Source organism: Zeugodacus cucurbitae, chromosome 2 (genome assembly GCF_028554725.1).
Source record: "Zeugodacus cucurbitae isolate PBARC_wt_2022May chromosome 2, idZeuCucr1.2, whole genome shotgun sequence".
NCBI classification, from domain to species: Eukaryota; Metazoa; Arthropoda; class Insecta; order Diptera; family Tephritidae; genus Zeugodacus; species Zeugodacus cucurbitae.
In genome coordinates, this window is record NC_071667.1 from 39,652,542 (window position 1) to 39,680,410 (window position 27,869).

The 27,869-nt window shown below is 35.8% G+C and overlaps 1 protein-coding gene across 1 annotated transcript; it reads left to right on the forward strand.

Moving 5' to 3' along the window:
* Positions 1-15,389: 15,389 nt before the first annotated feature.
* On the forward strand, positions 15,390-27,710 carry LOC128921569 (uncharacterized). The gene is made up of 3 exons (XM_054229569.1): positions 15,390-15,395; positions 26,645-26,968; positions 27,052-27,710. The coding sequence occupies exons 1-3, from the start codon at positions 15,390-15,392 to the stop codon at positions 27,058-27,060; spliced, it is 339 nt and encodes a 112-aa protein (XP_054085544.1). The 3' UTR covers positions 27,061-27,710.
* Positions 27,711-27,869: the final 159 nt, after the last annotated feature.

The window sequence follows — 27,869 nt, forward strand, 5'->3', positions numbered from 1 at the left end:
TGATCAAATTAACGAGGTAAAGATGTCACAATATTGTTAACAGATAAGGGAATGTTAACAACGCTACCTTTAACGGAACGGTGCCCTTGATATCCCAAAGGTCGGATTGTCATAAAAGGCAATCTAGGCATTATTAACCCTTCATCCTTTGGGGTTAGATCTTTCAAACTATCTGGGTTTTCAGGAAAGTCTAGACCATTTGATAAACATATTTTGGGAATGTTATTTTTCGCTTTCGCATTTCTGCATTTAGCACATAATTATAATTTCAACCTTCTGAAGGAAATTTTGGCTTAAAAAAATGATGCTGCATTGGGATGACCTTGAGCAATAATATCAAAATTTAACTTGCGTATTTGGTGTGAAAGCCATAACTTTTCATTATTCTGTGTATAAATGCAATTGCAAAATTATAATATATATGAATACACGGGAGTACTTTTGTAACTTCACTAGCCGGCCTTTGTTCTTAGACTGTTATTCAGCTGCTGTCAGTTTGTAGGATGCAAGTGTCTTTGACGCCTTTCATGTTCCACACAAGGAAGAGCTGCCATCGGCTACAAGTGGCTGAGTTGCCATCGCCTACAGTCGGCTGTCCTGACCCATCGTGGCGCCCTCGCCCGAGGTGCTATCATTTTCTTCATCCACGTCGTCTGGATCATCTTCGCACCAAGCTTTAAGATGATCTAATGCAAATACGGAAGTGTAGTGACGTTGGGTTCGCTCGGCTTGAGGTAGGTCCTCAACTACATAGCGATCATTTGGTAAGACTTTGCTGATGATGAAAGGTCCTTTGAATTGAGGTTCTAATTTACGCGATGTACCAGTCCTTATTGGCTCGTTCGATACGAGGTCACGGGGCGTGTACCCATAGAGTAGTTGGAATGGTGTACAGCCTGTTGTTTTATTAGGAATGGTGTTGATGCTACATTGTATAGAAGGCAATAGCACGGATAGGACGATGCGGTTGGTACGTTCAGCATGTCCATTAGCGCGTGGCGTACGCACTGCGTTGAGAATATGTTTGACGTCATTTTCGTTGCAAAACTTTTGGAACGCTTTCGAAGTGAAAGCCGTCCCACGGTCGGACACAATGCGTTCAGGTATTCCCAGCATTTTGTGAAAGAATCTACTATTACCAGAACATGTTCGTTGCGTTTGGAACTTTTTTGGAAAGGTCCCAGATGATCAATGTGAATTGTCGTAAACGGTATCGGCTTAATGTCGTCGTAGTGATATTGGCCCTCTCGTCGTCCACCAGGAGTTTTGTTAAAGGCACAACCCACACATAAATTAATGTAGCTTTTCACATAGTTGCGCAATTGGGGGAACCAGAATAGATTGGTGATTCGTTTTATTATTTTGTCAACACCCATATGACCTGCCTTCGTGAAGTATCTGGCCTCGGAGTATTTGAAATTTCCATAACGATGTTATTAATTTTCTTATCTTGTTGTTGGACACTGAACAACCAATCAGACTTGTCGATAATTAGTTTTGAAATTTTCAGATCAGCGGTATCTAATTCATGATAATTTTCATAGGGTGCGCGACTCAACGCGGCGACATGACCCGTACGTGAACCTGGTCGATGTTGAATCTCAACGTAGAATTCTTGGATTCTCATCCACCATCGAGCAATGCGTGGTATGAGTTCTTGTTTCTCCATCGTTGTTCGTAAAGTATTGCAATCAGTGATAACCTTGATCTTTTTTCCGTAGACGTAATATTTGAATCTTTCCTAAGATTCCATCACCACTAATGCTTCAAGTTCATAGCTGTGAAAACGTTTTTCGTTGTCGGTAATAGAGCGACTGTAATATGCGATCGGGTGCAGTTGTTTATTCTTGGCTCGCAAGAAAACGCTCACAACAAAAGTTGCTAAGAGAGTATTATAGTTTTATTCACATAACGGTTGTTTGCAAGTCATAAAACTAAATGAGTTAGATATAGGGTTATATATGGGGCATTCTCTGGAAAAAAGCCACTTGAAAAAAAAGTTCTTTATTTTCTTTGGCAATTATATATCTTAAAGTACATGTAAAACCTAAAATAAAACATATGGTTTTAGGTCTGTGTAACGCGGGGTTGCCATATTATAAGGGGCCAAAGTTTTTTGTAAAAAAATTTTCGAACCGCCATAACTTTCAAACTAATGAATATATTATAAGGGGCCAAAGTTTTTTGTAAAAAAATTTTCGAACCGCCATAACTTTCAAACTAATGAACAGATTTTAAAACACCATGTGACTTTTTTGTACAGAATTTCTCAAACTTTGAAACTGTATATCGTAAACGTCGATCGCCTCGCACCTCCGTATTCGCAGTGTACCGGTTTTTCTATATTTGGCACCCACTGTATGTACATATATCAACATTTAACACCCATATTTTATACAACCACTTTGTAAACTAACATCATTAACTATACATACATTTATCATAACATTTTTCAACATAAATACATACATACATACATAATTCTTAAATTATTGTGTGGAATTATTAACATTAAAATCAATACATTTTTATAACGTTTTATTCGGAAACAAGTGCGTTTTTTCCTTTTTATAGAAAGTGACATAAATCGAAAGGTGAGTCTTTTGAACATTATTCAAAACCAGCTAAGCAAACAGTTTCTAACTGGTCGGATCTCTGCACATAACGGTCTAAATACAAGCTACGAATATGTCAATCGACTCTGAAGGAAGGTTTTGAAGCTTCGCTCCAGGTTTTACCATTCGAACCATTGCTCATATGGTCGGGAGGCATTATTACATATAATTCTGCATTACTTGCTTCCTAAAAATGAAGCCCAATACAGCAATAGACTGCTTCTTATGCAGATATTTCCCTGTCTGATATAAATTTGTGACCTATGTATGTATATGCTGAACTGCGTATTTTTTGGCATTAACTTCTGATATGGCTTCATTTAAGAGCCAAAAACTCCTATGTTTGATTTATTGATACTTAATTATGTATGAACAATATACGTATATTGGACATCCATATTTGACTTATGGATTTCCAACATAAGAGGATTGTAAGCTTTTATAAAACGATCCTCTATTTTTCTTTTCAGAAATATTTTCGGTTGTGATAAGCTAGACCTCAGAGCCTGCAAACAATTCTCAAAAGACATATTTATGTTAGCATTTTGGGTTGTTTCGATAAGATGTAGAATTATTTGTGTGGAAGACATTGGTAGATATAGTATTCCAAAACGACAAAATGGTTGTGCTCTCACTTCCCTAGTACACGACCGACTGTAATAATGCTTTTGATAACCTTAATAATTTTCCAAGTGACTCACAGAACCATATGTAGAAACATAAATGTTAATGAATTCAATGGCTTCAGGAAATGTATCAGTAATTTGAATGTTGATCCTGGGAGCATTATTTTCTAGTATATTCCACGCGGGAAACCTCTCTGTTGAAACTCTACTCTCAAGGAATAATATTTAACAAAATGTTCTCCAAAAATTCTGGTATTAAAAAGTTGTCGGTAGCGGTAGGCAAAATATCTGGCGCAAGTAATGCATCTGAGCAGATTAAACGATATCAGTTTTAGATAGAATTGCCAAACGTTCAACCCACTGAGATTCAGCAGCAGCAGTCCAAATTGCCGAATCATTTCAATTGCATTTTTCTTCTAAGCTTCCCTGTGAGCAGGAGAGAATTATGCACCTTTCAAAACTTTATGACCATCATGTGTTGAATCAAATTTTGAAAAAGGTTTTCGTTTAATAAATTTTGGGCTGTAACGCGGTTACGACCTGAAAGTTTATGTAGGCAAATTGATGTAATATTCTTAATTTGCAACTATTCTAATTTTTTATAATCGTAGAACAACTTTGGAATGCGAACAAATCCGCGAAATTCACAACGTATAGCGATGTTTGCGAATATTGTCCAGAAGAGTCTCTTGACAACCTGGATTATTCTATGTTGGCACAGGAGCGATGTGGATACGATTATCTGAGAGGTTATTATGGGAACGCTGTTCCTCAATAAGTCTAGATGCAACAAAAGAGACTTGATATCCACACGTATATTGTGTTCTCGACACAGAGGGATGTTTATTTGGAATTGCAAAGCTTCCATAATTTTCCCAGGCCGTATCAGTCGTATAATAATGGTTGTATTCTATTCGCCTTCTTAAGTGAATTTGTATCACATGCGTTTGATCAAATTAACGAGGTAAAGATGTCACAATATTGTTAACAGATAAGGGAATGTTAACAACGCTACCTTTAACGGAACGGTGCCCTTGATATCCCAAAGGTCGGATTGTCATAAAAGGCAATCTAGGCATTATTAACCCTTCATCCTTTGGGGTTAGATCTTTCAAACTATCTGGGTTTTCAGGAAAGTCTAGACCATTTGATAAACATATTTTGGGAATGTTATTTTTCGCTTTCGCATTTCTGCATTTAGCACATAATTATAATTTCCACCTTCTGAAGGAAATTTTGGCTTAAAAAAATGATGCTGCATTGGGATGACCTTGAGCAATAATATCAAAATTTAACTTGCGTATTTGGTGTGAAAGCCATAACTTTTCATTATTCTGTGTATAAATGCAATTGCAAAATTATAATATATATGAATACACGGGAGTACTTTTGTAACTTCACTAGCCGGCCTTTGTTCTTAGACTGTTATTCAGCTGCTGTCAGTTTGTAGGATGCAAGTGTCTTTGACGCCTTTCATGTTCCACACAAGGAAGAGCTGCCATCGGCTACAAGTGGCTGAGTTGCCATCGCCTACAGTCGGCTGTCCTGACCCATCGTGGCGCCCTCGCCCGAGGTGCTATCATTTTCTTCATCCACGTCGTCTGGATCATCTTCGCACCAAGCTTTAAGATGATCTAATGCAAATACGGAAGTGTAGTGACGTTGGGTTCGCTCGGCTTGAGGTAGGTCCTCAACTACATAGCGATCATTTGGTAAGACTTTGCTGATGATGAAAGGTCCTTTGAATTGAGGTTCTAATTTACGCGATGTACCAGTCCTTATTGGCTCGTTCGATACGAGGTCACGGGGCGTGTACCCATAGAGTAGTTGGAATGGTGTACAGCCTGTTGTTTTATTAGGAATGGTGTTGATGCTACATTGTATAGAAGGCAATAGCACGGATAGGACGATGCGGTTGGTACGTTCAGCATGTCCATTAGCGCGTGGCGTACGCACTGCGTTGAGAATATGTTTGACGTCATTTTCGTTGCAAAACTTTTGGAACGCTTTCGAAGTGAAAGCCGTCCCACGGTCGGACACAATGCGTTCAGGTATTCCCAGCATTTTGTGAAAGAATCTACTATTACCAGAACATGTTCGTTGCGTTTGGAACTTTTTTGGAAAGGTCCCAGATGATCAATGTGAATTGTCGTAAACGGTATCGGCTTAATGTCGTCGTAGTGATATTGGCCCTCTCGTCGTCCACCAGGAGTTTTGTTAAAGGCACAACCCACACATAAATTAATGTAGCTTTTCACATAGTTGCGCAATTGGGGGAACCAGAATAGATTGGTGATTCGTTTTATTATTTTGTCAACACCCATATGACCTGCCTTCGTGAAGTATCTGGCCTCGGAGTATTTGAAATTTCCATAACGATGTTATTAATTTTCTTATCTTGTTGTTGGACACTGAACAACCAATCAGACTTGTCGATAATTAGTTTTGAAATTTTCAGATCAGCGGTATCTAATTCATGATAATTTTCATAGGGTGCGCGACTCAACGCGGCGACATGACCCGTACGTGAACCTGGTCGATGTTGAATCTCAACGTAGAATTCTTGGATTCTCATCCACCATCGAGCAATGCGTGGTATGAGTTCTTGTTTCTCCATCGTTGTTCGTAAAGTATTGCAATCAGTGATAACCTTGATCTTTTTTCCGTAGACGTAATATTTGAATCTTTCCTAAGATTCCATCACCACTAATGCTTCAAGTTCATAGCTGTGAAAACGTTTTTCGTTGTCGGTAATAGAGCGACTGTAATATGCGATCGGGTGCAGTTGTTTATTCTTGGCTCGCAAGAAAACGCTCACAACAAAAGTTGCTAAGAGAGTATTATAGTTTTATTCACATAACGGTTGTTTGCAAGTCATAAAACTAAATGAGTTAGATATAGGGTTATATATGGGGCATTCTCTGGAAAAAAGCCACTTGAAAAAAAAAGTTCTTTATTTTCTTTGGCAATTATATATCTTAAAGTACATGTAAAACCTAAAATAAAACATATGGTTTTAGGTCTGTGTAACGCGGGGTTGCCATATTATAAGGGGCCAAAGTTTTTTGTAAAAAAATTTTCGAACCGCCATAACTTTCAAACTAATGAATATATTATAAGGGGCCAAAGTTTTTTGTAAAAAAATTTTCGAACCGCCATAACTTTCAAACTAATGAACAGATTTTAAAACACCATGTGACTTTTTTGTACAGAATTTCTCAAACTTTGAAACTGTATATCGTAAACGTCGATCGCCTCGCACCTCCGTATTCGCAGTGTACCGGTTTTTCTATATTTGGCACCCACTGTATGTACATATATCAACATTTAACACCCATATTTTATACAACCACTTTGTAAACTAACATCATTAACTATACATACATTTATCATAACATTTTTCAACATAAATACATACATACATACATAATTCTTAAATTATTGTGTGGAATTATTAACATTAAAATCAATACATTTTTATAACGTTTTATTCGGAAACAAGTGCGTTTTTTCCTTTTTATAGAAAGTGACATAAATCGAAAGGTGAGTCTTTTGAACATTATTCAAAACCAGCTAAGCAAACAGTTTCTAACTGGTCGGATCTCTGCACATAACGGTCTAAATACAAGCTACGAATATGTCAATCGACTCTGAAGGAAGGTTTTGAAGCTTCGCTCCAGGTTTTACCATTCGAACCATTGCTCATATGGTCGGGAGGCATTATTACATATAATTCTGCATTACTTGCTTCCTAAAAATGAAGCCCAATACAGCAATAGACTGCTTCTTATGCAGATATTTCCCTGTCTGATATAAATTTGTGACCTATGTATGTATATGCTGAACTGCGTATTTTTTGGCATTAACTTCTGATATGGCTTCATTTAAGAGCCAAAAACTCCTATGTTTGATTTATTGATACTTAATTATGTATGAACAATATACGTATATTGGACATCCATATTTGACTTATGGATTTCCAACATAAGAGGATTGTAAGCTTTTATAAAACGATCCTCTATTTTTCTTTTCAGAAATATTTTCGGTTGTGATAAGCTAGACCTCAGAGCCTGCAAACAATTCTCAAAAGACATATTTATGTTAGCATTTTGGGTTGTTTCGATAAGATGTAGAATTATTTGTGTGGAAGACATTGGTAGATATAGTATTCCAAAACGACAAAATGGTTGTGCTCTCACTTCCCTAGTACACGACCGACTGTAATAATGCTTTTGATAACCTTAATAATTTTCCAAGTGACTCACAGAACCATATGTAGAAACATAAATGTTAATGAATTCAATGGCTTCAGGAAATGTATCAGTAATTTGAATGTTGATCCTGGGAGCATTATTTTCTAGTATATTCCACGCGGGAAACCTCTCTGTTGAAACTCTACTCTCAAGGAATAATATTTAACAAAATGTTCTCCAAAAATTCTGGTATTAAAAAGTTGTCGGTAGCGGTAGGCAAAATATCTGGCGCAAGTAATGCATCTGAGCAGATTAAACGATATCAGTTTTAGATAGAATTGCCAAACGTTCAACCCACTGAGATTCAGCAGCAGCAGTCCAAATTGCCGAATCATTTCAATTGCATTTTTCTTCTAAGCTTCCCTGTGAGCAGGAGAGAATTATGCACCTTTCAAAACTTTATGACCATCATGTGTTGAATCAAATTTTGAAAAAGGTTTTCGTTTAATAAATTTTGGGCTGTAACGCGGTTACGACCTGAAAGTTTATGTAGGCAAATTGATGTAATATTCTTAATTTGCAACTATTCTAATTTTTTATAATCGTAGAACAACTTTGGAATGCGAACAAATCCGCGAAATTCACAACGTATAGCGATGTTTGCGAATATTGTCCAGAAGAGTCTCTTGACAACCTGGATTATTCTATGTTGGCACAGGAGCGATGTGGATACGATTATCTGAGAGGTTATTATGGGAACGCTGTTCCTCAATAAGTCTAGATGCAACAAAAGAGACTTGATATCCACACGTATATTGTGTTCTCGACACAGAGGGATGTTTATTTGGAATTGCAAAGCTTCCATAATTTTCCCAGGCCGTATCAGTCGTATAATAATGGTTGTATTCTATTCGCCTTCTTAAGTGAATTTGTATCACATGCGTTTGATCAAATTAACGAGGTAAAGATGTCACAATATTGTTAACAGATAAGGGAATGTTAACAACGCTACCTTTAACGGAACGGTGCCCTTGATATCCCAAAGGTCGGATTGTCATAAAAGGCAATCTAGGCATTATTAACCCTTCATCCTTTGGGGTTAGATCTTTCAAACTATCTGGGTTTTCAGGAAAGTCTAGACCATTTGATAAACATATTTTGGGAATGTTATTTTTCGCTTTCGCATTTCTGCATTTAGCACATAATTATAATTTCCACCTTCTGAAGGAAATTTTGGCTTAAAAAAATGATGCTGCATTGGGATGACCTTGAGCAATAATATCAAAATTTAACTTGCGTATTTGGTGTGAAAGCCATAACTTTTCATTATTCTGTGTATAAATGCAATTGCAAAATTATAATATATATGAATACACGGGAGTACTTTTGTAACTTCACTAGCCGGCCTTTGTTCTTAGACTGTTATTCAGCTGCTGTCAGTTTGTAGGATGCAAGTGTCTTTGACGCCTTTCATGTTCCACACAAGGAAGAGCTGCCATCGGCTACAAGTGGCTGAGTTGCCATCGCCTACAGTCGGCTGTCCTGACCCATCGTGGCGCCCTCGCCCGAGGTGCTATCATTTTCTTCATCCACGTCGTCTGGATCATCTTCGCACCAAGCTTTAAGATGATCTAATGCAAATACGGAAGTGTAGTGACGTTGGGTTCGCTCGGCTTGAGGTAGGTCCTCAACTACATAGCGATCATTTGGTAAGACTTTGCTGATGATGAAAGGTCCTTTGAATTGAGGTTCTAATTTACGCGATGTACCAGTCCTTATTGGCTCGTTCGATACGAGGTCACGGGGCGTGTACCCATAGAGTAGTTGGAATGGTGTACAGCCTGTTGTTTTATTAGGAATGGTGTTGATGCTACATTGTATAGAAGGCAATAGCACGGATAGGACGATGCGGTTGGTACGTTCAGCATGTCCATTAGCGCGTGGCGTACGCACTACGTTGAGAATATGTTTGACGTCATTTTCGTTGCAAAACTTTTGGAACGCTTTCGAAGTGAAAGCCGTCCCACGGTCGGACACAATGCGTTCAGGTATTCCCAGCATTTTGTGAAAGAATCTACTATTACCAGAACATGTTCGTTGCGTTTGGAACTTTTTTGGAATGGTCCCAGATGATCAAAGTGAATTGTCGTAAACGGTATCGGCTTAATGTCGTCGTAGTGATATTGGCCCTCTCGTCGTCCACCAGGAGTTTTGTTAAAGGCACAACCCACACATAAATTAATGTAGCTTTTCACATAGTTGCGCAATTGGGGGAACCAGAATAAATTGGTGATTCGTTTTATTATGTTGTCAACACCCATATGACCTGCCTTCGTGAAGTATCTGGCCTCGGAGTATTTGAAATTTCCTTAACGATGTCATTAATTTTCTCATCTTGTTGTTGGACACTGAACAACCAATCAGACTTGTCGATAATTAGTTTTGAAATTTTCAGATCAGCGGTATCTAATTCATGATAATTTTCATAGGGTGCGCGACTCAACGCCGCGACATGACCCGTACGTGAACCTGGTCGATGTTGAATCTCAACGTAGAATTCTTGGATTCTCATCCACCATCGAGCAATGCGTGGTATGAGTTCTTGTTTCTCCATCGTTGTTCGTAAAGTATTGCAATCAGTGATAACCTTGATCTTTTTTCCGTAGACGTAATATTTGAATCTTTCCTAAGATTCCATCACCACTAATGCTTCAAGTTCATAGCTGTGAAAACGTTTTTCGTTGTCGGTAATAGAGCGACTGTAATATGCGATCGGGTGCAGTTGTTTATTCTTGGCTCGCAAGAGAACGCTCACAACAAAAGTTGCTAAGAGAGTATTATAGTTTTGTTCACATAACGGTTGTTTGCAAGTCATAAAACTAAATGAGTTAGATATAGGGTTATATATGGGGCATTCTCTGGAAAAAAAGCCACTTGAAAAAAAAGTTCTTTATTTTCTTTGGCAATTATATATCTTAAATTACATGTAAAACCTAAAATAAAACATATGGTTTTAGGTCTGTGTAACGCGGGGTTGCCATATTATAAGGGGCCAAAGTTTTTTGTAAAAAAATTTTCGAACCGCCATAACTTTCAAACTAATGAACAGATTTTAAAACACCATGTGACTTTTTTGTACAGAATTTCTCAAACTTTGAAACTGTATATCGTAAAAATTTTTAAAATTAATATTTCATAGCAAAAAATGAAAAATTTTTTTTTGGAATTTTTAACAACTTATGCCCCCTTCGATTTTTTTCGAAAATATCTTAAAATGTTCCTTATTTCATCACCTTTTTACCCCTCAAAGGGAATTTTGGGACAGCAATATTTGTATGAGCTACAAATAGAAAACCAACTCAGAACATTATGAAAAATAATTGATTTATGCACTATTATTATCAGAATTTAGCGTAACCCAGGATTAACGACGTGGACATAGCAGACATTTAATCCCTTTTTGTTTTTTTTTTTATTTTTTAATATTTTTTTTAATTTTTTTGTATTTTTCAAATTTTAAATTTTTTTTTGGTTTTTGTTTTTTATTTAAAATTATCACGTACTTGAATCTAATCTACGTAATAATTAAAAAAAAAGCAAAAACCAAAAAAACAAACAAAAAAAATTAAAAATTTGAAGAATACAAAAAAATTAAAAAATAAAAAAAAAAACAAAAAGGGATTAAATGTCTGCTACGTCCACGTCGTTAATCCTGGGTTACGCTAAATTCTGATAATAATAGTGCATAAATCAATGATTTTTCATCATGTTCTGAGTTGGTTTTCTATTTGTAGCTCATACAAATACCGTGAGAGGGTTGCTTTCGAAAATGGGCAAAATTGGACCATTGCCACGCCCACAAAATGGTGAACACCGAAAACACATAAAATGTCATAACTAAGCCATAAATTAAGTTATAAAAATTAAATTTGGAACAATGGATCGCATTAGGAAGGCGCATATTTGGATGTATTTTTTTTTTGGGGAAGTGGGTGTGGCCCCGCCCATAAATCGGTTATTTGTATATATCCCGCAAACCAATGAAGCTATATAAACCAAACTTTCTTCAGTCGATTCTCTTACGTACCCCACCACACACCATGAAAATAGTTGAAATCGGATAATAACGCCCACCTCCCATACAAAGGTTAGGTTGAAAATTACTAAAAGTGGATTAACTCACTGCCGAAAAACGTCAGAAACACTAAATTTTACAGAAGAAATTACAGAAGAAAGCTGCACTCAGATTTTTTTACAAAATAGAAAATGGGCGTGCATCGCCCACTTATGGGTCAAAAACCATATCTCAGGAACTACTCGACCGATTCCGTATTGAAATCGGTTCACAACCACGACAACTTCCCATGTAACTCAATTTTGAACTCCATCGTATTCCTTCATTTTATAATATATACATAGGGAACATATGAAAATAGTGAAATAAAACTTTACACAATTACTGTATATGATCTGTGGCATCACTTGTGAAAAAAATTGAATTGAAATCGAAATCGGACTATAACTTTTCAAAGCACCGAATATCGAATATCAAGAATTCAGTGCCTTAAGATAATTTGTCACCGAAAATTTCGGTAAATCATTCAGGTATCTTAATTCAATTCAGAGGAAATATTTTTCTCCTTACTTCTTTTTTCCTTATTTTTATTACAATTGTACCTAGTATACAATGATTAAATTCTAACAACAATTTAATTCTAATAAGTTAAAAATAATAATTAAAAGCTAAATGCTAGAGAAATTCATTTGCCTTTTGCAGTTCCGATGAGTATGGATGCCTCTGCATTTGCATGCTGTCTAAGTCTCATTTCGTGAGTCTTTGCAAGTTTGGTTATTTCGTTTACAACCGAATCCACACCAAGATCACGGTGAAGGTCAGGAGATCTAATATACCAAGGAGCATTAACTATACTTCTTAGTAACTTATTTTGGAAGCGCTGAATGCAGGCAATACAGCTTTGACTTGAGCAACCCCATAGTTGAGCTTCATAGGCGCAAATTGGCTTTAGTATTTGATTATATATAAACAGCTTGTTTTCGATTGAAAGCATGGATCTCCTACCGACTAGATGGTAAAACTTAGCAAATTTTAAATCAAGCTCACACCTTTTTTCTTAACATGCTCTTTCCAGCGAAGCTTATCATCTGGGGTGATTCCTAGGTACTTAGCATTATTGTGATACTAGTGCCATTTATATAAATGGGATGGTATGATGCTTTTTTTTAAATAAAGTCTACGTGCATTGATTTGGAATCGTTTAATTTAATGCGCCACTTGGAAGCCTATTTAGTAATTGTATTGACTGCTGTTTTCACTCGAAGGGTAGATAGTAAGGTTGAATCTCCTGCTGCTAACAAGGCTGAGTCATCCGCAAATGTCGTGGGGATATCACTCGTAAAAAGCAAGTAAAGCTCTGGCCCCAACACGCTTCCTTGGGGAACATCCGCTTCCGCATCAGTTGCAAGTTTGAGTGTGCATCCTTTTGTTTTATGCGAAAATATTTATCTTTTATTTCGCAATATTGTTTGGGTAACATGCATTTCAGTTTCAGCAGTAGACCCGAATGCCAAACTCTATCAAAAGCCTGAAACACGTCTAAGAAGGCCGCAGAACAAACGTTCTTTTTATCCATAGCATTTTCAACGAAATTAAGATCCGGTGTACCTGGTCAATTGTTGAATGATGATCACGAAAGCCGAACTGATGTACTGTTATAAGGTGTTTTTGATCTATTATTGATTTGAGACTCTTTATGAGAACATTCTCGAAGACTTTCGATGGAGCTGGCAGCAGCGATATTGACCTATAAGATGTGACATCGTGTAGTGTTTTACCCCGCTTAGGTATCATAATAACTTCAGATACTTTCCAAAGCGTTGAATCGTATCTGAAGTATAATGCACTGTTTACAATTTCTTTTATACTATTATTTGGTAGATCGCGTAATATTTCTCCGGTTACTAAATCAAACCCAGGAGCTTTTTTGAGGCTTGCGTTCCTGATAAGACTTTTAATTTCTTTACTTATATTTACGAGTGGATCCAACCAACTATTTTCACAGTTTAGCTCATGTCCATCGTTAGGTGTAAATGTGTTTCTCAAATGATTCGCAAATACTGCAGCTTTTTTTGCATTCGTTTTGGCCCATTCAGTTTTGTTTATTTTTATTGGTGCGACATGTTTGTTTATTAATAATCCTTGCATCTTTCCAGAGGAGGAATAGTTGAATGAATAATTTTTAAACTGTCTAATTTTTGTTCTTTGTTCCGTTGTACATCTATTAAGCTCAGATTTGAGAGCAGCCGACTTGCGATTTTTATGGATACCATCTAAGATGTATTTTGGGAATTTCTTTCCACTTAGAATCACGCGAGTCTTAAATTTATTCCAATCAGTATTTTTATTAGAGAAATAAGACGTGCCGGACGAAATTACTGGTTTTTCACATAGAGTTAGTAACACTGCTGAATGATCAGAACTTAAATCTGAGTTAACTTCAATACGTAAATTGATTGATTTTCGATACTTTGTTGATGACAAAAAAGTCAAGTAGATTTGATCATCCAAGAACTTGTATAGCTTTCAGTAGTTCTCGACCTTTTGTTGTAGTTAAACGAGATCCCCAATAAGCGTGTTTTGCATTAAAGTCACCACCCATGATGTACCTTCCATCATATTTATACCCTGAACAGGGTATATTAAGTTTGTCACGAAGTTTGTAACACCCAGAAGGAAGCGTCAGAGGCCCTATAAAGTATATATATAAATGATCAGTATGTTGATCTGAGTCGATTTAGCTATGTCCATCTGTCTGTCCGTCCGTCCGTCTGTCTGTCTGTATATATACGAACTAGTCCTTCAGTTTTTAAGATATCGTTTTGAAATTTTGCAGATGTTATTTTCTCTTCAAGAAGCTGCTTATTTGTCGAAACAACCGATATCGGACCACTATATCATATAGCTGCCATACAAACTGAACGATCGGAATCAATGGCTTGTATGGAAAACTTCCGCATTTTAATACATAGCTTCTCGAAATTTGGTGTGAGTTACTGTTCATAGAAATAATTTTATCTCTGAAAAAATTGTTCAGATCGGTTCAATATAGCATATAGCTGCCATACAAACCGAACGATCGGAATCAATGGCTTTCGCATTTGACGTGGTATCTTCACGAAATTTGACATGGATTACTGCTTAAGATAATAATATAATATCCGAAGAAATTGTTCAGATCGGTTAACTATATAACCTTAATGTTTCTAGCAAACAACCCGGCTAAAAAGAATTAGTAAAATGTTTTCTTTTTTTACTTACTTTTTCTTACGTCTTTAGATTTGCTTAAACACATAGTTACTAAATGCACCTGTGAAGGGTATATTAGCTTCGGTACTGCCGAAGTTAACGTTTTTTCTTGTTTTTTAACAAACTCGTATCAGTATCAGTTTTGATATTATGCCTGGGCGGACTATATAGAGCAATTAAGTATAATGACTGACTGTGCATTTTTACTGAAATTGCTGTAGCTTGAATTTCTTCAGTCTTAATCTGCGCTTCTTCGAAATGTTTAATACTACTTTTGATTAAAACCGCGCTTCCTCCCCGTGCTGAGTTTGCTGGGTGCGGAGTGTGGAATAAGTTACAATTTCAACTACCCGCACTTTATACATATGTACGTCAAGACATTTCTTATTTTCTCCTGTTTCGGACAACAAACATACATCAATAATTCTGTCGTTTAGAATAACGTCCAATTCATTTTTACTTTTGGAATTATTTTCAAAGAGTTACTGTTCATCAATAAATTGTGTATGGTATTCAAGAGTGCTGAGCCGCTGATTTATGGACTAAAATATTTTTTCTTGTTCGTTTAGTTTATCCAGAACTTTTGTAGTTCTTTTGCAACGACACAACCACGGTAGCTTGCAGGATGGAAATGGAGGTAAATGCTTTTGATCTCATAAACTTTCTTAATGTCCGCAGTAGCATCGAATACTACTAAAAACAAGTTTGTTAATTGGATTTAACACATTAAAGCCTTGATCTTTAAGGTCGTTTAAGATGGATTGAGTATCACATGAGTGGTGTAAATTTTTTATCACCTTTACCTTTATTGTGCTGTTATGTTTGCTCTCGCAGCTAAACCAAGGTATATTTTCGTTTGACAAGAATTTTGTTGTTGCTGGCCGAAATGCGTGAATATGAAGGGTAATGCTCGAAAAGTTTACGAAAAGATCCGGCGACTAACTGAAGGTTTCAAGACCGGAGCACACTCCTGTAGGACCCCCAGAGGTGATCTAGTTATTGATGACCAGAGTATACTGAGTTTGTGGAGGGAACACTTCTCCAGCCTACTGAATGGCAGTGAAAGTACAAAATCAGGAGATGGCGAACCCGATTCCCCAATCGACGACGATGGAGCAGATGTTCCATTGCCCGACCGTAAAGAAATTCGAATTGCAATTACCCGCTTGAACAAAAAAGCGGCGGGGGCCGATGGATTACCGGCCGAGCTATTCAAATACGGCGGCGAAGAGCTGATAAGGTGCATGCATCAGTTTCTTTGCAGAATATGATCGGAAGAAAGCATGCCTGACGATTGGAATCTCAGTGTACTCTGCCCAATACACAAAAAGGGTGACCCCACAATTTGCGTCAATTTCCGTGGGATAAGCCTCCTCAACATCGCGTATAAGGTTCTCTCGAGCGTATTGTGTGAAAGACTAAAGCCCACCGTCAACAAACAGATTGGACCTTATCAGTGTGGCTTTAGACCTGGAAAATCAACAACAGACCAGATATTCAACATGCGCCAAATTTTGGAGAAGACCCGTGAAAATAGGATCGACACACACCATCTGTTTGTCGACTTTAAAGCTGTTTTCGACAGCACGAAAAAGAGCTGCCTTTATGCCGCGATGTCTGAAACCCCCGCAAAACTAATACGGCTGTGTAAGCTGACGTTGAGCAACACCTAAAGCTCCGTCAGGATTGGGAAGGACCTCTCCGAGCCGTTCGATTCCAGACGAGGTTTCAGACAAGGTGACTCACTGTCCTGTGATTTCTTTAACCTGATGCTGGAGAAAATAATACGAGCTGTAGAGCTGAATAGAGAAGGTACAATCTTCTATAAGAGTGTACAGCTACTGGCGTACGCCGATGATATCGATATCATTGGAAACAACACCCGCGCCGTTAGTTCTGCTTTTTCCAGACTGGATAAGGAAGCGAAGCGTATGGGTCTGGTGGTGAACGAGGACAAGACGAAATATCTCCTCTCATCAAATAAACAGTCAGCGCATTCGCGTCTTGGCTCCCACGGCACTGTTGGCAGTCATAATTTTGAGGTTGTACATAGTTTCGTCTACCTGGGAATCAGCATTAACAGCAATAACAATGTCAGCCTGGAAATCCAACGCAGAATCACTGTTGCCAACAGGTGCTACTATGGACTAAGTAGGCAATTGAAAAGTAAAGTCCTCTCTCGACGAACAAAACCCAAACTCTACAAGTCTCTCATCATTCCCGTCCTACTTTACGGTGCAGAAGTGTGGACGATGTCAACATCCGATGAGACGGCACTAGGAGTTTTCGAGAGAAAGGTTTTGCGGAAGATTTATGGTCCCTTAAACATTGGCAACGGCGAATACGGCAGACGTTGGAACGATGAGCTGTATGTGTTATTCGACGACATAGACATAGTCCAGCGAATAAAAAAACAGCGGCTACGCTGGCTAGGTCATATTGTTCGAATGGATGAAAGTGCTCCAGCTCTGAAAGTATTCGATGCAGTATCCGCTGGTGGAAGCCTCCACTCCGATGGAAGGACAAGGTGGAGAGGGACCTGGCTTCGCTTGGTATAACCACTTAGCTCCAAAATGCCAGAAGGAGGGATACGTGGCGCGCTGTTTTGGACTCAGCTATAACCAGTGTCTACGCCAGTCAAAAAGAAGAAGAAATATCTAACAAATTTTATATGGTATTTGGTATATTTTTTAATATACAGTGGAACTTCCATAACTCGAACTTCTATAAGTCGAAGATCTCCATTACTCGAACTTTTGAATTGGCGTTTAGAAATCAAATTTCATTCAATTTTAAAGAAGTCCCTATATTCGTATGGAGGCGAACAAAAAATATGATATTACACTTATAGATTTCATAAATCGTGTAACAAAGGCATGAGATACAGACGTCAAGAGCCAAACAATAGCAAAGTGCAACAAACAAAATTACAAAACTGATGTTTTAATGTATTTAAATAAAATTTTTTGCGAAGTAAATAAATAAAACTGTGGGTATAACTCGAAGTATTTCTAACTCGAAGTTTTTTTGTGGATTATGGTGATTCGAGTTAGAGAATTTCTACTGTATTTGGATGATTGGCTGTGATCTTTTTTAAGGGGAACCCTGCGGTGTTGAGGTCACTTCTTACTAGTGATTGGGATTCGTATGCCTGTGGAAGACTGTGGCTTCCAGACAGGATATCGTCCACATATATTTGTGTTTTTAACACTTGTGTTGCCAGAGGAAATTCTGACTTTGTGTCTTCTGCCAATTCATGAAGTGTACGAATGGCTAAGTATGGGGCACAGTTTACGCAAAAGGTAACTGTTTTTAATTTAAAGTCGCGTAGTGGACTATTAGGAGATTTTCGGAAAATATTCGCTGAAAATCTTGATCGTCTTTATGTATGACTATTTGTCGATACATTTTTTCGACGTCCCATTGTATACGTATTTGTATATACGCCAATTTAATATGAGAAGCGTAAAATCCGGTTGGAGTGTGGGTCTCTCTTATTAACCCAAACGATTACCCTCCTCCCGCCCAACCGACGCGTGGGGCGCAGTCCGCATACGAGCGGAATTTGCCGAGTCTAGAAAGGCAAGAGATTTTTAAGCGTCCGGTTCTCAAACTGCTCAGCTACAGAAAGAAACATTTCAACAGCTGAGATTTAAAAATATATAAAAACAAAAAGTTAAAAATTTCTGAATATTATTTATTAAGAGAAGACAAAATAGTTTTTTTGATGCTAAATATTGAGTCAGATGGATCAAATGTGCTGGAATGCGAATTAAAATCATGACATATTCGGCAAAATGGTTCATTTAACTCAAAATTTGTTCTAGATTTTAGAAATAATAGTCTAAACTGCCTGGATGAACGCAATGGGACATTAAACTTAATATTAGACAAAAGGAATGAACTACAAACTAAACCATTCAGAAGTTTTACTAGAAAAATTATACCTAGCATTTCTATGCGACTAGTGAGTGTGGGAAGACTTATAAGTTTTAAACGACTAGTATACGGGGGAAGATTCAATCTTGAATCCCAATGTAAGTGGCCTAAAGCAAAAAGTAAAAATTGTTTTTTAACGGACTCAAGCTTATCAGAATGGGATTGATAGCTAGGATTCCATACCACAGAACCATACTCCAATATAGGCCTTACCAATGTTGTAAAAAGAATTTTAGTAATATACGGATCACTAAATTCTTTAGACCAACGTTTAACAAAGCTAAGAGCACCTTTAGCTTTTAAGACAATTGAATTTACATGAGAATTAAAATTTAGTTTAGGGTCCATATTAACTCCTAAATCAACAAAGCTAAAAACTTGCTCTAAACTGAAGTTATTTATTACATAGGGGGAAAGATCAACAGTTCTACGGGAAAAGCACATCGTTTTACATTTTTTAAGATTCAGTGGCATATCATTTTTGTGACACCAAGTAACTAAATTATTTAAATCCGATTGCAACTCAGTCCTTTCATTATGAGAAGTATATGATTTAAAAAGTTTTACATCATCCGCATATAATAAAATTTCTGAAAACTTAATTACTGAAGGTATATCATTGATGAACAACAAGAACAGAATCGGGCCGAGATGACTACCCTGTGGAACCCCTGAAGTGACACTAATTGAATCGGATAATGTATTATTAAATAAAACTTGTTGTTTTCTGTTAGTAAGATATGAGGATACCCATTCAAGAAGTCTTGGTTGAAAACCAAGAAGATTCAGTTTTTGCAAAAGAATTGAGTGGTTTACTCTATCGAATGCTTTACTAAAGTCTGTATATATAACATCAGTATTCTTATTATCCCTAAAACCCATTGACACATGGTTTACAAATTCAAGCAAGTTAGTTACTGTAGATTTCCCTTTACAAAATCCATGCTGAGAGAATGAAATTAAAGGAGAGATTAAGAAAGTTATTTGGTCAGTGACAATAGCTTCAAAAAGTTTGGGTATAGCTGACATTTTAGCTATCCCCCTATAGTTCTCAACAGATGATCTAACTCCACTTTTATGCAAAGGTAATATAAAAGAGTTTTTCCACATTGACGGAAAAATACCTTGTTTAAGAGATAAGTTAAAAAGCTTAGTTAAGGGCAGATAGATATATTTTGCGCAATTTTTAAGAAAGCTTGAGGGAATCATATCAGGGCCATATTTAAACGAATTTTTTAACGTAACTAAATAATTTAAGACATCTGTTTCAGAAATAATTGGTGTATTAATTACAGTACTCGGACATAACACTTGATGATATGGCACATTCATAGGGTAGTTTGAACAATAATTGGATTTGAAGAATTCTGCAAACATATTAGAAATAATATAATTGTCACATGACATTGTTGATTTATATTTCATCGCGGACGGAAAATTTGAAATCCTGCGTTTGGAGTTAACGAAACCATAAAACAATTTCGGATTACGAATAATATTATTTTTTACTTTGATTATTTAGTTTTTATAACATTTTTTGTTAAGTTCCTCAAACTGACGACGCAATTTAGAATATTTTAAATAGCCAACAAGAGCTCCAGTTCTTTTATAAAGTTTAAAAGCACGAGCTTTTTTATTTTTTAATTTACAAAGCTCATTCGAATACCACAAATTTGAACTTTTTCTTTTGATAATAAAACATTTCGGAACAAATCTTTCAAAAATATTATAAATTGTTTCATTAAAATGTGATACATTTAATTCAATATTACCACTATAATCAGGCCAAGTCAATTTAGAAAGTTCACAATTAATCTTTTTGAAGTTAGCTTTCGCAAAGTTGAACCGAGAACAAAGGTCCTGTTTGTTGCATACAAGTAATTCGTCTATGATTTCGATATTAATTTCCAAGGCAGGGTGATAAGAGTCCTCTGGCAAAACTAAAGGATCAGATCGGACCACAGAAACTGTTGAAGAATTATCAACATAGACCAAACCTAAGAATTTACCAAACTTGTTCGGAATTAAGTTAATTTGGTTAAGACCCATCCCAGACATTTCTTCCAAAAACTCATTAAAGCTTAAACGAGTGCAAAAAGGGGTAATGCAATCGTCAACAGATTTCCAAGATACACACGGTAAATTGAAATCGCCTAGAACAATTATGTAATCAGTATTCTTAGCAATTGAAAAAACATTATTTATTAAAGAAGCATGCTGCGTATATACAGATAAGTCCGATTGAGGCGGAATATAAGATAAAGTTAGATAAATAGAACATTTATTAATACAAATTCGTATGCACTTAAATTCAATAAAGTCCGCATGAGGAACTTCTACTTCTTCAGATGGAATTGAAGAATGCACAGCAATTCCTCCCGCCCAACCGACGCGTGGGGCGCAGTCCGCATACGAGCGGAATTTGCCGAGTCTAGAAAGGCAAGAGATTTTTAAGCGTCCGGTTCTCAAACTGCTCAGCTACAGAAAGAAACATTTCAACAGCTGAGATTTAAAAATATATAAAAACAAAAAGTTAAAAATTTCTGAATATTATTTATTAAGAGAAGACAAAATAGTTTTTTTGATGCTAAATATTGAGTCAGATGGATCAAATGTGCTGGAATGCGAATTAAAATCATGACATATTCGGCAAAATGGTTCATTTAACTCAAAATTTGTTCTAGATTTTAGAAATAATAGTCTAAACTGCCTGGATGAACGCAATGGGACATTAAACTTAATATCAGACAAAAGGAATGAACTACAAACTAAACCATTCAGAAGTTTTACTAGAAAAATTATACCTAGCATTTCTCTGCGACTAGTGAGTGTGGGAAGACTTATAAGTTTTAAACGACTAGTATACGGGGGAAGATTCAATCTTGAATCCCAATGTAAGTGGCCTAAAGCAAAAAGTAAAAATTGTTTTTGAACGGACTCAAGCTTATCAGAATGGGATTGATAGCTAGGATTCCATACCACAGAACCATACTCCAATATATGCCTTACCAATGTTGTAAAAAGAATTTTAGTAATATACGGATCACTAAATTCTTTAGACCAACGTTTAACAAAGCTAAGAGCACCTTTAGCTTTTAAGACAATTGAATTTACATGAGAATTAAAATTCAACAAAGCTAAAAACTTGCTCTAAACTGAAGTTATTTATTACATAGGGGGAAAGATCAACAGTTCTACGGGAAAAGCACATCGTTTTACATTTTTTAAGATTCAGTGGCATATCATTTTTGTGACACCAAGTAACTAAATTATTTAAATCCGATTGCAACTCAGTCCTTTCATTATGAGAAGTATATGATTTAAAAAGTTTTACATCATCCGCATATAATAAAATTTCTGAAAACTTAATTACTGAAGGTATATCATTGATGAACAACAAGAACAGAATCGGGCCGAGATGACTACCCTGTGGAACCCCTGAAGTGACACTAATTGAATCGGATAATGTATTATTAAATAAAACTTGTTGTTTTCTGTTAGTAAGATATGAGGATACCCATTCAAGAAGTCTTGGTTGAAAACCAAGAAGATTCAGTTTTTGCAAAAGAATTGAGTGGTTTACTCTATCGAATGCTTTACTAAAGTCTGTATATATAACATCAGTATTCTTATTATCCCTAAAACCCATTGACACATGGTTTACAAATTCAAGCAAGTTAGTTACTGTAGATTTCCCTTTACAAAATCCATGCTGAGAGAATGAAATTAAAGGAGAGATTAAGAAAGTTATTTGGTCAGTGACAATAGCTTCAAAAAGTTTGGGTATAGCTGACATTTTAGCTATCCCCCTATAGTTCTCAACAGATGATCTAACTCCACTTTTATGCAAAGGTAATATAAAAGAGTTTTTCCACATTGACGGAAAAATACCTTGTTTAAGAGATAGGTTAAAAAGCTTAGTTAAGGGCAGATAGATATATTTTGCGCAATTTTTAAGAAAGCTTGAGGGAATCATATCAGGGCCATATTTAAACGAATTTTTTAACGTAACTAAATAATTTAAGACATCTGTTTCAGAAATAATTGGTGTATTAATTACAGTACTCGGACATAACACTTGATGATATGGCACATTCATAGGGTAGTTTGAACAATAATTGGATTTGAAGAATTCTGCAAACATATTAGAAATAATATAATTGTCACATGACATTGTTGATTTATATTTCATCGCGGACGGAAAATTTGAAATCCTGCGTTTGGAGTTAACGAAACCATAAAACAATTTCGGATTATGAATAATATTATTTTTTACTTTGATTATTTAGTTTTTATAACATTTTTTGTTAAGTTCCTCAAACTGACGACGCAATTTAGAATATTTTAAATAGTCAACAAGAGCTCCAGTTCTTTTATAAAGTTTAAAAGCACGAGCTTTTTTATTTTTTAATTTACAAAGCTCATTCGAATACCACAAATTTGAACTTTTTCTTTTGATAATAAAACATTTCGGAACAAATCTTTCAAAAATATTATAAATTGTTTCATTAAAATGTGATACATTTAATTCAATATTACCACTATAATCAGGCCAAGTCAATTTAGAAAGTTCACAATTAATCTTTTTGAAGTTAGCTTTCGCAAAGTTGAACCGAGAACAAAGGTCCTGTTTGTTGCATACAAGTAATTCGTCTATGATTTCGATATTAATTTCCAAGGCAGGGTGATAAGAGTCCTCTGGCAAAACTAAAGGATCAGATCGGACCACAGAAACTGTTGAAGAATTATCAACATAGACCAAACCTAAGAATTTACCAAACTTGTTCGGAATTAAGTTAATTTGGTTAAGACCCATCCCAGACATTTCTTCCAAAAACTCATTAAAGCTTAAACGAGTGCAAAAAGGGGTAATGCAATCGTCAACAGATTTCCAAGATACACACGGTAAATTGAAATCGCCTAGAACAATTATGTAATCAGTATTCTTAGCAATTGAAAAAACATTATTTATTAAAGAAGCATGCTGCGTATATACAGATAAGTCCGATTGAGGCGGAATATAAGATAAAGTTAGATAAATAGAACATTTATTAATACAAATTCGTATGCACTTAAATTCAATAAAGTCCGCATGAGGAACTTCTACTTCTTCAGATGGAATTGAAGAATGCACAGCAAATAGTAGTTAAATTTTCTGACATCAATATCAATATCGTTAATTTTTAATTTCGACGAGATGTAAAACTTTATATCTTCGATTGTGGTATCCGAAGCGAATCTCGAAACGAAAATTGATTTTCGTTGAGGTATTACTACCAAATTTTTTGCCACAAACTCAGAGTTAATAGGAGGCGGATCCTGAATAGTTTTCCGCTTAAGGTTATCGTTATTTGTTTTCGGAGGATTAAGCACTTTTGAAGAGGAAGGCTTCTCTCCTTGAGGGCAAGGAGATGAGAGATTAATAAGGTCTAATTTCACCGGTGACATACTTTTTACGGACAAAGTGGCAGGTTTTTCATTAGACGGACGTTTACGTTTTGATGAAGGCTTAGCATTATCATCTTGATCATTTAGGCATTTAAATGATTGAAACAACACTTCATAATGCTTAAATTTTTCTGTAAGGTTTTGAAGTTCTCGACCGATTTCTTTAAAATTATTGCGCGCCTGTTTAAAAACTTTAAATAATTCAATATCTGTCGGTCTAAACTTTAAGCGCGACCAGCGCAGACCCTTTCCATCGAGAATAGAATCTAAGATTCTACCTGTCAATCCAGCACATTTAAGATGGGCAAGCCCGTCACAAAGCCAACAAGAAACAAAACGATCAGAATCGCCTTTAATAGTACAATTCGGAAAATTGCAAGTCATTATGAAAAAAAAAAATTAAATTGAAGGAAAAAACAGAATAGTAAATAATAATAAAAATATGATATAATAGTAAATAGAAAAACAATAATAGTTATACTGAATTAGCCGAGATCACAACCAATATAATAGTGAGCAGTTTGAGAAGCACTGAGCCACTTAAAAATAACACGCAAACAGCTGTGAGCAAAAATGAAAGAAAAAAAGTCGAATCAAAAGAAAAAGAGCAAATTAAAACAGAAACAATATGCAATCGCACAAACAATTGCAAAGTAGGAAATAAAATTGATAATTGATAACAACAACAAATGATTTAAAAGACTCGGCACCAGAATTTAAGAAAATAGTTAAAATACAATTAAAATTTAAATATAACACAAAAGCAAATTAGCACAAATACTTAGCTTTAGATTACACTTATTAAAAGTAAAACTTTCTTCAATTACATTAATAAATTTAAGCACAAATTCAAGAACCGAGAAAAAATTAAACTTCACAGTTTGACGTGTTGCCAGATTATCTCGTGAATAGAACATCATAAAGCGAATTCCCCGAGCTATTGGCCCTTGTGGCATTGAAAACAACTCTAACCTTTATTGTTTTTTTGTCTGGCTTCACTACTGCATGATGTGGCAAGTAGAATGAGTGGTATTTGCCGTTACTGCTTTTTTCCCATGGGCTTACTTTCTCCATGTAATCTAAATGGAGGTATCCTTCTAAGACACCATCATATTTTTGTTTGAGCTCACCTTTTCTAAGTAGGGTTTTGTCCATGCTTAGAAACTGCTGTATAGCAGAGGTGCGGGTGTGACCTAAGGCGAGTGTGTCAGGAAATTGTTATTTTCGTGGTAGTTGTACGACGAACCGACCATTTTCTGATCTATTAGTTGTGACTTTGTAAAAGTCTTCACAATACAAATCTTCTGGTGTTGTAATCGATATGGGGGAGAGTTCTTCTAACAACCAAAATTTCCTTAATTGTGTATTAAGGTATTCATTGGATATTTCTTCAACGTCAGTTGTTAAGCAATGAAGCAATGAGTGATGTCTTCGTTGCAATATACGCAATTGAATTTGTTTTCACAGCCTTTTTGGTCGTATGATAATTCAACAGACAGTTTCTGCAAAGTTTGTGTTGACGGAAAATATTGTTTCTATCTGAAACGTGTAATCTTTTGAATCTCTCGCAAGATCTATGACCTCCCTTACAGAGTTCACACAATGATTGTTTATTTTGATTTGAGACGAATGTGTGGCTTTTATTGACGTGTCAATTGTATTGCATAATATTGCTGGCTCGAGTTTGAACAAGTTTTTACTTGACTAATTTTGATGACTTGATAGATTTATATTTTTTCTGTCCATTCGCTCAGCTATCTCGTACTGAGCAGTGAGGAATGTTTTGATTAGCTGTCATGTGGGCATTACTCTTCTATCCACCAGTGATCGTAGTAACGCAGCCTCAGGGAGTTTTTCTGCACAAATAGTTACTATCATATGGTCCCACGATTCCACGGGGGCATTTTATGTTTTTAGTCACTGTCGAGAAAATTTTTTGAAATTCCTGGCTGGTTTCTTGTTTAATTTTCGGGTAATGCAATATACATAGTTTTTATAGGGTTTTCTATCATTACTCTTTTATTTTCGTATCTTTCGACTAGTGCTTCCCGAACCAGCTTAAATTTTTCGCCATATAAAGCGAATTTCTTGACGATAATGCCTGCTTCCACTTGTGTTTTCCACCTTAGTTGGTATAGCTTTTGTGCTGTGTATAGGGCTGTGAACATGTCCCGGAAGCCATCCATTAAAAACTTCAGTATCACAAGCTGGTATATTTATACCCGGTTTCACAGTCCATACTTAAGTTGTGCCCAAATAAAATCTTAGCTAAGCATTGTTGCAGACTGAGTAGTCGTATGCGTTTCACAGTCAATGCTTAATTTCTATAAAATTTTATTTTGATATATGACCACGTTATGGGAAACATATGTTTTAGAAATGTCATCCATAAAAATATGTTTGAAATATTTAAATGAAATGGAAATGGATGAAAATAACAAAATAACACCGAATATCACTGCCAGCGAGTCGGAGCACCTATTGGTACTGGGGTAAAAGTATAAAGCTGTCATCGAATGCAAGCGGACGGACACTTGCTCGAACGCTAAAAAAGACGTCGCATGGAAGCGCATCGAAGAGGATTTTAATTCACAGTGTCCATCTGGCTGCCATCGCAGTGAAAAAACATTGAAGAAAAAGTATCTTATTCTGAAAAGAGAGGTTAAAAAGCGAGCTGCAGATGATAAAAGATATCTTTATTTAACTGGAGGAGGACCCACAACAAAGGAAATGTTAATTGAATTTGATGAAAAGCTTTTGAATGTGTTGCATGAGAAGCAAGTTAGTGGCATGCAGAGTGTGTATGGCAATGATGTAATTGCAGTAAATATTGATATTAAGTTTATACACTTGATTTTATTTCCATTATATTTCAAATGTATGATTTTATCAATTCTCTAAAATAGAATCCGTGATATTGGAGGAAGATACATTAGAAAGCATAGTGGATTTCGAAAACACGATTGAAGTGGAAATTGATAAAGGAATAAATGGTAAAAAATGTTAAAGTAAAAAATTACCAGAAACATTACAAAGAAATCTATCTTTTATAATCCGACAACGTTACATTAAACGTTGAATCAAACCAACTTTGGTGCAAATATGATCAAAGCAATTTGAAAACAGAAAAAAATTAAAAACTAAAATTTGAAGAAAAACCACAAAGATCTGCGAAATATGCTTGGACAAAGTTAGCAGGTATGAAAGCAAAATGGACGGAAGAAAAATATAAAGCGGAAATAAAAATAATATATGCGGAGCACGAAAAATGAATGAAGTTATTAGAAGAAAGTAACAACTTATCAATGAACTTGATGAAGGAAAAACATGATTTGGAAATGAAAATTTTAGCAGTAGATTTGGAACTGAAAAAAAGGAGCTGGAAGGGTGAAACAAAACATAAATCTATGTAAAAATATAAACGTATTTATTAAAATACAATAAACTGTTAAACATTTTCTGGTAACATTATTTATTGTATATTGTGCGATTATTGGGTATATTAATCATATTGTTTACAACATTAGAAATATCAGTTCATCACACGTGTGGGGAAAAGCTATGCGTACTGAAGCTTTTTATTTTATCAAAATTGTCACAGAATACCAAAAAAATTCTTACTTGATAAAAATCTGAAAAAATTTTAAAATTTTTTTTATTTTGTCAAGTTCACAGAATAGGGCAGTTAATATGTATGCATATTTGTATAGTTTTTGCTTATATT